This window comes from Bufo gargarizans, chromosome 3, assembly GCF_014858855.1.
Source record: "Bufo gargarizans isolate SCDJY-AF-19 chromosome 3, ASM1485885v1, whole genome shotgun sequence".
Taxonomy (NCBI): domain Eukaryota; kingdom Metazoa; phylum Chordata; class Amphibia; order Anura; family Bufonidae; genus Bufo; species Bufo gargarizans.
In genome coordinates, this window is record NC_058082.1 from 29890275 (window position 1) to 29904109 (window position 13835).

Consider the following 13835-nt stretch of genomic DNA (forward strand, 5'->3'; position numbering starts at 1 on the left):
CCTCTACAGAGTAAATATCAATGTACCTGCTCTGTGTTCCTTGGCTCAGTTTCCTGGTAATCTCTTTATGCAAGGAATAAGGTTTCATCATCTCTGGCTGCAGAACCTCCAGGTCGTGCCCGGTGAAAAAGTTCTTCAGTTGTTTCTCCACCTCTGGTTCCAGTGTCGGGTCATGTGAGGGATAGGGCTCTTCTGCCGATCTCAAGACCTACAAGAATTCACAAAAAAAAAGTGACAAAAGTGAGAATGCAAAGAATGTCACAATCTGTAATGAAATTATCTGGCGGCAAAGCAGTGATCTAAATATAATACTGCCTCTCTACAAATTCCCGGACATCTCAAATCAGTTTGGGGATCTGATCCTTAAAAAGGACACAGAAGATCTGGAGAGAGATGAAGGATGGTCGACAAGACTATTAGGATGGAAAGTCGCTCTTAAGGTGGCCATACACCAACAGTGATCACTACGACCTTTCCATGAATGACAATGGGAGCTGCTGACAGACACCCGTGCCCCCTCCAGACACCTCTGTCTATCTGCAGCTCAGTCCCATTCAAGTGAATGCTCCTAGGCTGCAATACCAACCACGAACACGATACAGTGTATGGCGCTGTGCTTGATAAGTTATGAGGGGGTCGCAGCGCTCACCAGACATGGGATCGGTGGTGGTGCCGGGAGATGATCTCCCGGGGGGGGCCCTCTGCGTTCATGTTCCACTGCCATGGCTGCTGGGGTGGGGTGGCAGGAGCAGTACCAGCTCCATCAGCAGCAGCCGGAATCTACAGTCGCTGATGAGCAGCTTTCTTCACCCGCGTAGTGAAGAAACTACTCCCACCGATCAGATATTCATGACTTATCCTGAGTAGAGGCCATCAATATTGAACTCCCGGAAAACCAGAGTCTGCCCACATACAGCATTTAATCACCTATCCACAAATGTATGACTGCTGGGACCCTCTGCCATTACAAGAACGGGGTTCCCGAGTCCTGTGTGAATGGTGGAGTAGTGAGCAGATGTGACCACCACCCTATTCACTTCTATGGGACTGCTGGAGATAGCCGAGCACTGGTCTCAGTAGTCATAGACCATCAAACCTGTAAACTACTGCACTTTTCTCATACATACATTTATCCTGCACACAATGGCGGACAATATGTATGGTAAGAAGACGAGGCTCTCGCTCCATGTGACCCGACTGGTGCCGTCCATACAAGACAGTCCGTTCTTTCTTCTACATTTATCAGCAATGAAAATATTTGTTAAAAGAAAAAACTTTTGGACATGTTCCAGGTCCCTTTGCGCTTCACACGGAGAAGAAAGCCTCCATCCCGGCACCTGCCAGTGAGACTTCTGAAGACGCCGCCGTTCAGCTGCACAAGTGACGCTCGGACATTTATCACGGCTGTCCGATTTTATAGCCACATAAATAACACTGGTATTTGTAGGCTTTCCAGCCGTTCTGAGTCCTGATGAATGTGGAAGCACGCAGGAGGCGAGCGAGCTCAGGGCGGGGGTGCACCCAGCTCAGTCACACAAAGCCCATAGCTTCATGTTGGCACGACGGACGCTCAATTGCTTTCCCACCATAACTGACAGCTCCGTCTTTCCGGCTTTAGAATGGCACTGGAGGACGGAGATGGACGTCCTTGGGACACAGTGACAACACATAAGACTTTGTGAAACGCCCCATTACCCATCACAGTAATAGCAGCAGAGCCAGACATACCATCAGGTGGACAATTTATTTAATGTAAGCTTGAGGAACCCAAAGGTAACTGTCTTTCAGTCGTGCGCCAAAGGTCTACTTCACTTACTGACAGCAAAGACGTATTCCTGAAGCTCCACTAGCAAAAATGACACTGAGTATTAAAGGGAAGCAGCCATCAGAAGTGACCTCTAGGATCCTGACATGTTCCTCCTGTTCATCCTCCCATCATTCAGAAGCTTTTTTTACGCTCAAAAGTATTGTGTTCATGTCAAAAATCTACTTTTGAGAATGCTCATGGAGTCATCGGGGCGTTACACCGGATAAGGTGATATACTATCTCATATTTGAAAAAGATACCTTAATATAGAACTTTTTATTAATTATTCACTAAAATTCCCCCGCAGGATGCCACCCTCACACCCTTAGCTCAAGGTTACCATTGGCGCAGCGATTGATGCAGTTTGTATCACAGTTTTTTAGGGAATTTTAGTGAATAATGAATAAAAGTTATACACCTCAGCTTCAAGCACTCACTGTAATCAGCTGACATCAGTCCCGCTGCAGGGAGTGCTCGAAGCTGAGGTGTATACACCTCCGCTCACAGCGCATGTCTGGATCGCGGCAGAGCAAGGAGGTCTTCTGCACCGGTGTGAGATTTCCTTGGCTGGGAGCTGACGTCAGGAAGGCAAGGGGCAGTCTGTGAGAGACTTGTCTCATCCAGCGTAACGCCCCAATGACTCCATGAGTATTTTCTAAGTTGATTTTTGACATGAAGACAATACTTTTTAGTGTAAAAAAAAGCCAGTTTCTGAATGATGGGAGGATGAACAGGAGGAACATGTAATTAGCTCTAGAGGTCAAATCTGATGTCAGGTTCCCTTGAAAAGGACACCAGCACATAAAATGTATTTCTGTAGAATATCATATCTGCAATTAAGAAACTGTGAGGAAACGCCACGACCACGTCTGTTCAATGTGCGACCACAAGCCATACAAAGTCTCAGTAAGGATTACTACTACATCATCTGGCACGTCAGGCAGATCCTCATCGTCACCAGGCATAGATGACCACGTAGGAAATACTCCTCTAAAGAAGACCTTCTATAACTGTTCCGGGAGGATTAACAGAGGAACAACACATCACAAAGATATATGAAAAGACACCCCGGTATGTTATTTAATCGGGAATACAATACAGACAAGTCAGGAGAGCTGAGATGTCCTCTGTAAGTGCGGTAAATGTATTTATACCAATGTGATCAGAACCCTCCTATTACTCCCCTATGTACTCATCAGAAGCCTGGTGGTCCTCATGGACACGGTGGTGGTTACCTATGGATATCAGTAACCCTTAGGTAAAGGTAGACAAGTCCTCCTACCTGTTGGTGCACATCTCCATGCTCTTTCATGTCCAGCTCTCGCTCCAGTCTGGAGACTTTCTGGCTGATGGCTGTTATAGTCATGTCCTTCTGATGAAGCTTCTCAGTCAGGTTTGAGACGTCGGCCCGCAGCCTTTCAAGGCCGGAGTTTCTACTCTCTTTCATGGAGAAATCTTTTTCATCCTTTAAAAAGGGACAAAAAAATTGCACATATTTTAGTTTTGTATGGGTCAGCCATGCTAGTAACTGTGGCCTAAAGAGCGCTCTTCTCCTGGACTACGGATCATGCACCACCCCCTTGTCTATGAGGCGTTGTACATAACCTCCTCCTCCCTTGTCATGTTGTCCTGGCCGGGACCTGATCAGCATCTGGAGGACCTACATGCTGCCTTCCTTGGGCAGGGCTTCAACTGCTGGTGAGAGATGCTGATAAATCCTTTTCATGGTCTGAGAAGATCCTGTGCACAACATTACAGATGGTACAGACTCCTCCAGGGTTAGACACAGGCAGACAAGATGGCTGACCCTCTGACCAGAAGAGAAAGCTGGCTGCAGCTTTCTGAACGAACAGATTCTGCTGAAGACCTGATCTCCGCATTACCAGTGATGAGGCACCAGACTGGGGAGAGGTCCAGAATGTCCATGGCCCATGACATGCAACGTCTCACCTGCCAGAAGTCATTCATCACCCGACACAACCTCATCAGGTTTAAGAAAACAAGGATCAAAGGAGGCACTTACTAAGAACGGCGTATTACACACTGGTAGTAATCTATCCCCCGCTGGGGTCAGATGCACTACAACTGACATCAGTTATGTGTCATCCTACACATGATATAACCTCTGACAATCAGTAAGCAGCAGTGTGACATGACATACATGTGCGGGGTTGGCACACAGGACACATACATGTGCAGGGTTGGCACACAGGACACATACATGTGCAGGGTTGGCACACAGGACACATACATGTGCAGGGTTGGCACACAGGACACATTCCTGTGATAAGTAAATAGGACTAGTGCTGGAATAATGATTTGATTGTAGTTATTACAGTAACTACATTACATGGCCGCCTGCCTCTTGGTAATATTCTACAATGGCTGCCTGTCTCTAGGTGATGTGGTTATGTGTCCATACAGCACTCAAATGTATGGGCTCTGCCCATACAAAGTCGGCTTTCGAACCAAGTTTTAGGATGGTTTTCAAGTTGAAAAATCAAACCCCGAAGTTATTCACTGTAGTCCCGCGAGGCCTCGGCGATAACGGATTTGCCTCACCGGAGCCCATACATTTCAATGCTGTACGGAGACGAATCTTCGTACAACATTAAAACAAAGTTTTCAGCGAAGCGACTTCGGATCTACGATACGAAGCTTGTTTTGCTCATTCCTACTGATAATGATCCGAAGAGCACTTCGCTCAACCCTACTTATGAGGGTCACATGACTGACGCCATATTGAGTCCTATCCAGCTCTCCTATGGATGCATTATGGGTCGTACCATTTTTCTTCTTTAGGAGGTTACTGTATGGATATAATAAAGGTCTGCAAGCAACATTATAAATAGATGTAGATTTGAAAATGGTGCAACATCCTGTCCTCTACATAATGTAAATGTCATCATTAAAACCTGAATATCTCTCTGTAGCATAAGATAGCTGGTGTATATTTCCAGTATAATCAACACCAATTTCCTGGTGTAGCTTATCATAAAGGTGTCACGCCGGCTATGGCTGCCTCCGTCTGCTTTTTGGTGCCAGTTTTCTGGCTTTTTAGAAGGGTCGATTAATGTGTTTGTATGTTTTTCTCTTACTCCTTAAAGGGGTTTTAAAGGATTTTAAAAAAATGTCTACCTTCTTCCAAAAACAGCGCCACATCTGTCTGCAGGTTGCGAGTGGTATTGCAGCTCAGACCAATTCACTTCAATAACAGACAAAACCCCCATGGACAGGCGTGGTCCTGTCTCTGGAGGCAGCCATGTTTTTCTAACCCTGGACAACCGCTATAATTTCTTATTATGAAGGAAGCTGAAGAACGATGATGACCAAGAGAATACTTGTGGCGCATTGTGTTAGGGTTACACTGGCCAGGCATGGTCAGGTATAGCAGCCGTGATGACGTCACTTTTCACTTTACATCATTTGGAGGCTTTGATCATCTGCAAACCTGTTGGATTCATGATGCAAACAGCCTGCGACCCTCGGCTATTTTTCATCTCGCACTTTCTAATCTCCTGGGGCGAGCAGTTGTCAGCCATATTACATAGCGGGTTATTTCAGCCAGGACAGGCCTGGTGATGTAAGGCTTTACCTCTGACAACCTGCAGGAGGCAGACACAGCGGAGGGAATGCTAATGCTCCAAGTAACATCAACATCCTTATGATTTATCGCCATATGTACGACCCCGATCCCCGCTAAATCATGTCACGAATAAAACTTCCAGCACTTTCAGCGTAAGCTTGACTCACGGTATTATACTTTAATCAGAACCTGAGCGATTCTCAATTCAAGGGCTTAAAGGGGTTGTCCAGTTGTTTGTTATTGATGGTCTATTCTCAGGAAAGCTCATCAATATCTGGTCGGTGGAGGTCCGACACCCTGCACCCCCGCCGATCAGCTGTTTTGGGGGAGCTGGAACTAGATAGTTCTGTCCAATGTGTAGTGGATAACTGCGGTGGTAACTGCGGCGCTGCTGACATTCTCTTCAATGGGAGCAGTGCTGCAGTAACCAGCTCATGGATGGAGCTGTGTGGTTCTGGAGCTACCCCAAAATAGATGATCAGTCGGGGTGTGGGGTGTCGGACCCCGGGCCAAACAAATATTGATGAACTACCCTGAGGATAGGCCACCAATAACAAAAAAAAAAAAAACTGGAATTCCCCTTTAATTTGAGACGTTCAAAAGATAAGATCACAGAGAACCATAAGATCGGATTCTCAAAGTGTGAAGATTCTTAGAATATTGGGATTTCGAGGTATTCCTCCCTTAGAGACCTGGATGAACAGAATGCTGTGGTCCCCATCATCCTGGTGTCTGGTGAGAGTCGCAGTTCATTTCTTGTGCTCCAGCTATATAGACTGTCCATGTACACCCTCTCCGGATGGCTTTTTAATCTACGGTTATCAGGCTGGGGAAGGAGTCTCTAGAGAGTCTACATACATATGGCCTCCTGTCTTGCACCCAGACCAGCACCCAACATTAAGGCCACCCCACCTACCACCAGGCAGGAGCCCCAATGCCAGGGTCTGCCCTGAGGAAAGAAAGGGTGAGCCCTCCAGTCACTGCACGCCTCGGGTAAAGCTAGAGGGGGGGGGGGGGATTGCCACTACTACTACCACGGTCAGGGCCACAACTACCACTCCCATCCGCCTCGTCTTCCCTCTGGGTCGCTGCAATAGCAATTCATCTTTTATGCTGATCTTTCAAAGCTGCGCCTATTACATATTGTGTGTCTAGTACTCCAGAGCGTCCAGCCACCGTCTGCTTGAGGGATTAGGCTACGTCGACACAACGACATTTGTCGCGCGACATTATGTTGCACTAATGTCGCACGACAATTTATATAATGGCAGTCTATGGTGTAGCACTACAACATGCTGCGACTGTGACGCAACTGTTGCGTCGCAGTATGTTGCAGTGCGACACCATAGACTGCCATTATAAAAATTGTCGCGCGACAAATGTTGCGGTGTAGTTGAGCCCTATCTGTCACGCGACAAATGTCATGGTGTAGACATAGCCTTAATCATGAGAATCCAAATGTTCTCAGAAAAAGGAATAATAAAAGTAAAAGTAATCATACCGCCATAGAGGGAAGGTGCCCCAAACCATTTTTTCTTGGAAACAAATAGTCTGGTAATTGTAAGAAATACTAATTTCCATGCAAATAAAGTTGTGGGTGCAGTGTGGGCGGGGCTACTCCATTCAGTGCACCTGGCTCCCCCTGCATCATGGTCAGCGGCTCTGAAATCTCAGGGACTGTGAATGAAACAAGGAGGTGGCAAACCTGGGTGGCATTAGTGAAAGAGTGGTGGTGCACTGAACAGGGCAGCCCCGCCCACAGTGCACTGAAAACCTTATTTGCATAAAAATAAAGAAGCATTTCTCAGAATTCGAGGTCTGGATTTTCAGAAGAAAGGTATCGTTATGTTATGGGGCACCTACCCTACAGATTTTGGAGTTTACAGACTCTGTTTAAAAGGTAATGGCTTGGGTAGTCTTACTGGCCTTTTAAAGGGAACCCGTCATCAACTTTATGCTGCCCTTACTAATGGCAGAATAAAGTAGAGACAGGTGAGCTGATTTCAGCGGTCTGTCATTTATAAGCTAAAAGTAAGTGGTTGCCGAGAACAAACATCACAATCATTGCAGACTGGGCCTGGAAAAGAGTCCCGGCCACCTGAGAAGAGTCATGGTTATTCATGAAGTCCTGCTCTCCTGCCCACCTGCTGATGGCTGACAGTCTTCTACCTAGTTTTCTCTCTTTCTCTCTAGGAGAGAACTGCCAATCATCAGCAGATGGGCGAGAGCAGGAGATTATGAATAACCAGGACTCTTCTCAGGTAGATTTGACTCTTTTCAAGGCCTGAGCGGCAATGAATATGATGTTGGTTCTCAGCAACCACTTACTTTTAGCTGATGTGTGACACAGCGCTGACATCAGCATTTCTGTCACTATTTAATGCTGCCCTCAGTGAGGTCACCATAAAGTTGATGACAGGTTCCCTTTTTTGCTCTTTTAAAGGGGTTTCAGGGAACACCTACATATTAACTGATGCCTGCAGCCTGTCACACCTAGGGAAAAACTCATACTTACCTGCTCCCCACCACTTCGGCCCTGTGACCTCCTGTGTGTCCATCTTATTGGCTTCTTTACTTCCTCTAAGACATGGTCACCTGCTCCTCTGCAGCCAACCACTGGCTTCAGTGGCAACGTGTCTTGTGGACACGTCACCACTGAAGCCAGTCATTGGCTGCAGAGGAGCAGGTGACCATGCTCATGATGGGGAGTAAGTAAAGAAGTTGCTGACCGGAAGATGGACACATGGGAGTCAGCGCACAGGAAAGGAGTGGTAGGACGCAAGTAAGTATGATTCTTTCCATAGCAGAGGCATCAGTTAAAACGTAGGCATTCCTGGGCAACCCCTTTAGGGCGCTTATGCACATTAGACTACAGTCAGTTGAACCTGCCAGTTGATTTCAGACATCAGGTAGGTAAGCAGAGTCAGCCCATATGTTCACTACCTGGTCCAGATGTGGTCTGTCAGCGTACAGACTGCAGCTAAACTTCAGTAACCAGAAAGCCCTTCATCACAGACAGGCGCTGTGTCCTGACGGGCACATTACACGGACTCCTCTTATAGAAGTCTTTACATGGCGAGTAGTCCATGTTACCTGACACAATCTGCACATCCACCTGTCACCATGTAAACTCATCGCCACTCGGGCGCTGGAAAACCATTTGTCTGAAGAATTCCCAAAGCTAAGAGACCGTAAGGCTTCTATGTGTCTACAGGAGCCATCATCAGCAGGAGGAGGAAAATATAAGGGGCAGTAAAAGCTCAGACCACAGACAAGGTGAGGAGCACCAAGGTGAGATTCAGGTTACCGAGTGTTCTTTTACCATTTTGGTCCATCAAGCGAGGCATATAGTAGTCTTCTATAACACAACCTGGGTTATAGATATGGACACAACTTCTTGCACTGTAATCTGAAGCACGGAGTCTGAGAAGATCAAATTCCTTTGGACCCCACACGAGGTAATACTCAACGACAACAGGTAAACACATGGTGGTCCCTGGTGATCACCTGATTAAAGGGATATCACTCTGTTCCATGAGAAATCAGCCATTTAATTGCGCTAATGAGGCCTTCAGTGAGCCAGTTTATTTACGTGGCATTTTGCCACACACGTGATTCTAATGATTTTCCAGTCTCTTTATATTGATAACCCATCTCAACCGACACCCCCACGATTAGCTGATTCTGGCGGCCTACACCACTGGAAACATAACAGTGCATGGAGCAAAAAGCAGACAGCTTCATCCACCGTGTAGTGGCCATGCCAGCAACCATTCTTATCTCTAGCTGGTATACAGCCTGAGATAGACCCCTCAGTAGAAAGGACATATCTCATACGTCCTTGGCCAATGAAATGGAATCCTGCGAGGAAGTATGAGATTTTTCCTTAGAAGTGAAAGGTAAAGTGAAAATTATTAGAACAAGTCTTTTCTTAAACCTGAATAATTATACATCTGATGAAACCGCTTTACTCAATGTGTCATCAAAGCATCATTATCCAAAGCCTTCATAGGAGGTGACTGTGCAAATATCGACCTTCTAACAAACAAACACCATGAATGTGAAGAAGCCTCCAGCGCTCAGGTTACCTGATCCTCTTTACATAGAGACAGCTTTAATCTCTTTTGAACTTTCTCTCTGTTTGGCGTCCGCTCCTTCATGAACACGTCCGAATCCTGAGCGCTGAAAGACGGAAATAAAAGGTGATTTCCACATAAACATAATTAACAAGAGCAAAAAAAATATAAAACGTGGAATCCACATCTTAGTATACAGGATCTTCCCGATCATATACACTATTAGGTTAATACACCAGTTAGAGAAGGTCAAGTCCTGTCTGTGCCTCCTTGTTCCTTAATTCAGTGCCTTGAGATGAGGACCTTAGTAATCTTAGCCAGTCAGGTTGCTAGGAATGTGATGCCTGACAACCCCATACAGAAGACTGGAGTTGTTACCAAATACAGTCAATTTTGGACGATCCCTACCTGTTTGAATGTCCCTTGACAATTAGCTGATAAAGACTCCCTGCTGGGTTCCCTAACGATCAACTGTAATCTGCGGTCGTTGAGAATTACATTTTCTTGCAACGCCACCACAGGGGAAAGTAAGCATTGCACAATGCTCTTACCCATCAATGGGTTGTCTACTAAGACAGGGTAGTATAAGTCCTTCAGAAAGAGTCTCTTTTTAATGCTTTTCGCTCTTGCTGAGGTATAAGGATCCTAAGGAGAAGACAACTCTCTTATTATCTCCAGATTACCTAATAGTATGTGGAAATGGGTTTTCTAAACAAACTAGACAACCCCTTTAAAAGCTTGACTGGTAGATTGCCGAGAAGGATAAAGCACAGTCATGCTAGTCCCCACCTCAGCCTGTGGGATTAATCAAATTTTGGCAGTTAACTAACAGTCCTATTGGTCCCCCAATGGCCATAAAAATATACAGTATATTAGTCAGTTGGCTACAATACTTTATTCTACCGTGTTTGGTAACTGGTGTGCAGAATGGACAACATGGGACATCTCAAAACCTTTTACTGTGAAGGGCCCAAACAGTTTTGATGGTGGCCCCGTATCAAGGGTCATCTTACCTGAGCTTCTTTTCTTCAGAATACTGCAAAATAAATGTTTGCAGATCCCTTTGATCCATCTCTGCAGCCCTCGAGAGGTCTTCCTGTGCCTGCAGTTCAATCGTCAAGAGTTTGTTCTCCATCCTCTAAGAGTCAAGTGATAAAGAGGAGATTGGTTGTCTGATGGGTCTGATATGCAAGGTTGTTAAACCCTTACATCTAAGAAACTGATCAATGATGGGTTTTATGTAAAAGAAAACTAGTAATGTTTGAGCAGGTAGTAAGGCTATTCTCGCACAACCCAAACATGCAAGAGGCGTTACATTGATAAATCCATCTAGGATTGTTCTGAATCTTCACACATAATCAAACATACATTGGACATTTCAGAATCACAGATTTATTTCCAGCAGGATCCATTCTGAAGTTATCTTTCATTTATAAAAGTTTATTTATGGTGACTCTCCGTGAGGCTCCATCCCTTCTACCAGGCTCCGTGCCACCTTCTTTCATTACGTCGCCCCCAACTCTCTTCCCACCTTCTGTCTTCATGTCCAGGCTCCTCACCATCTTCTACTCACTACCTGGTCTCAAAGCCTCTTCTCTCCTTTCTTTCTACAGTCTGTATAAACATGCCTTGAAGACACTTAGGGATTCCTATGAAGGACGTAATTCTTAACATGACCCCAGACCTATCAGAATTAAAGGGGTTTTCTGAGACTTAAATACTGATGACCTATGCTTTGGACACCCGGAACCCTCGCCGATCAGCTGCTTCTCTCAGATTTCCCTAGGCCAAGTGACAACACGTTCATCGTTTTCATGGTCTAGGCACAATGTAGAAGAAGTTAATGGGGCTGAGCTGCGATACAAAGCACAGCCACTATACAATGGACAGCGCTGTGGTTGGTGAGCAGAGAGAAGGCCATGGAACACACAAGAGTGCCAGTGCTTTCTCAAACAGCTGATCAGCGGGGGTCCCGGGTGTCAGACCCCCAAGATCAGATATTGATGATCTATCCTGACAATAGGCCATCAGTACTCAGGTCTCCTTATTTAACCCCTTTTAAGGGTCTTCAAAAGTGAACTAACAATGTGCAACATCCACTTGGACTTGTCCTACTCTACGGTCCTTGTCCACCTCTCCTCATCATCAACCCCCACCAGCTAAAAGGGACAACCCCTTCATGGACAAGTCACCTTCTGCCACCAGAACCACAAAGCTCTTACCAACTTGCCTCTTCAGCACTGAACATGTTAAACATGCCAGGACAGTAGCGCTGGGCATTTATCTGGTAATGAGGGCTCTGGCGGGGTGATAATGTGCTTGTACCAATGATGAGTACTACGATTGGACTTGACAGAACATTGTTGGTGGCTGTGTGCTGCCTTCCATCATCTCATTACCTGGCATCGCTTCTGACAATCCCTCAGCTGCTGCAAGAGGCGCTGATTCTCGTCTTTCAGCAAGTTCCTACTTAATGTGATTTCTTTTACAGTAGACTTAAGATTTTCAATGATGACCCTGCCGCTGATTATCGTCTCCTGAGAAGCGTGGAGCTGGCACCTCAGCCGTCTGATTTCGCTTTGGTTATTGGTAATTGCCTCGTCCTGCAGCCGTGTCCTGCCCGAGAGCTGCTCCTGATGGCTTTGTGACTGCTTCTAGGAAACGAGATTACACATCGTGTCACAATTACACATCGGAGCTTTCATTGTGGGCCAAAAATAATGAGACCCCGAGAACCAATTAGACAAAAAAAAACAATGCTCAACAGGCTGGAATAATTACTGGATGGGAAGAGTAAGGCCTCTTTCACACGGGCGAGATTTCCGCGCAGGTGCAATGCGTGAGGTGAACGCATTGCACCCGCACTGAATCCGGACCCATTCATTTCTATGGAGCTGTGCACATGAGCGGTGATTTTCATGCATCACTTATGCGTTGCGTTGCGTGAAAATCGCAGCATGCTCTATATTGTGCGTTTTTCATGCAATGCAGGTCCTATAGAAGTGAAAAATTCAAGTGCAGATGCGGTGAGATTTTCATGCACGGTTGCTAGGAGACGATCGGGATGGAGACCCGATTATTATTATTTTCCCTTATAACATGGTTATAAGGGAAAATAATAGCATTCTTAATACAGAATGCTTAGTACAATAGGGCTGAAGGGGTTAAAAATAAATAAAAAATAATTTAACTCACCTCAACCATTTGTGGAAAAGGACCTGTGGTAATGTCACTGCGCTCATCACATGGTCCGTCACATGATCCATCACCATGGTGATGGATCATGTGATGAGCGCAGTGACGTCATCACATGTCCTTTTCCTGTGCACAGCAAAGAAGAAGACAGAAGAGAAGCCGGGCTGCGCGAACAAATAGTACCTCTTTAAAGGGGCATTAGGGCCTAATTTAAAGCTCAGTGTAGAGCGGAACAGTGTGGCCATACCTGGAGAGCTGACTGCCGAACTACAGAAGGTATTGCATGTGCCACCCAATACTTGCCATTTGTACCTGTGGGCCGGGTAGCTGGTCCCACGTATAGTCAGGGACTGTCGGGTTGTATTAGGTACTTGCTCAGCAGAGCAGGGTTTGGTTTGTTTAGGCTAGCCTTATGTTTAAATATATAAGAGTGAAATAAAAACACAAATCAAACTTTATCAATATCAGATCAGTGGGGTCTGACATCCAGCGTGTCTCTAGCACTGCTAAGTGTTGGGGGTGCCAGGTATAGGCTCCCCACTGATCTGACATAGGGGACCTATTCAGAGGATTAATAATTAGGTCCAAAATGATGTAATGGAGCAGGCCGCAGGCATCAGGACACTGTAGGAACGTGGTGATGGGTATTGTGGCAGGTTCCCGTAATCTGCTGAAGGTACCTGCAGTGATAGTAGAAGATATGGATCTTCTGCCCCTGTTCTGATTAAATGTCTACTGCTGGTAAAAAGCAGCAATTCAGGTAACAGATACAGCGGGGAATAGCAGATAATGCAATGATCTAATGAAACATATAAGAGGATAATAAAGAGACGGCATCGGCCTCTTGAGGGCAGCTGTGTGACCCATTTCAGCAGGTATCCTGAGGTCAGACATGCGGTACATTAGGAGGTGTCCGGTGCGGCTGACTCCGCACTTCCCTCCATGCCAGGAATCGGATCTGCTGCATTAGCAAGACATTTGTGTGAATATTAATCTACAGTAAAGCAGAATCCGCGGCGGCTTCTCTGGAGAGCGAGCAATTCCAGAGGTCAGCAGTGTCCAGAATAATTACGGGTCTCCAGCAGCCGCCATTGTAGCTGCCAAGTCTGCAAATTAACCACTTACATTAATGGGAGATTGTTTAAGTGAATTAAGTGATCCACAGAACTCT

At 45.9% G+C, this 13835-nt stretch overlaps 1 protein-coding gene across 3 annotated transcripts in view; it reads right to left on the minus strand.

Annotated features, from left to right (window-relative positions):
* Positions 1-13835, minus strand: part of LOC122933049 (deuterosome assembly protein 1-like) — a 42971-nt gene that overhangs the window by 8729 nt on the left and 20407 nt on the right. For all 3 annotated transcript variants that reach the window (XM_044287786.1, XM_044287787.1, XM_044287785.1), the window contains exons 7-11: positions 11869-12123; positions 10483-10607; positions 9482-9575; positions 3090-3272; positions 27-208 (exon numbers count right to left, since the gene is read on the minus strand). In XM_044287786.1, coding sequence (XP_044143721.1) covers positions 27-208; positions 3090-3272; positions 9482-9575; positions 10483-10607; positions 11869-12123 — 839 coding nt within the window. The remainder of the gene's footprint in view (positions 1-26; positions 209-3089; positions 3273-9481; positions 9576-10482; positions 10608-11868; positions 12124-13835) is intronic.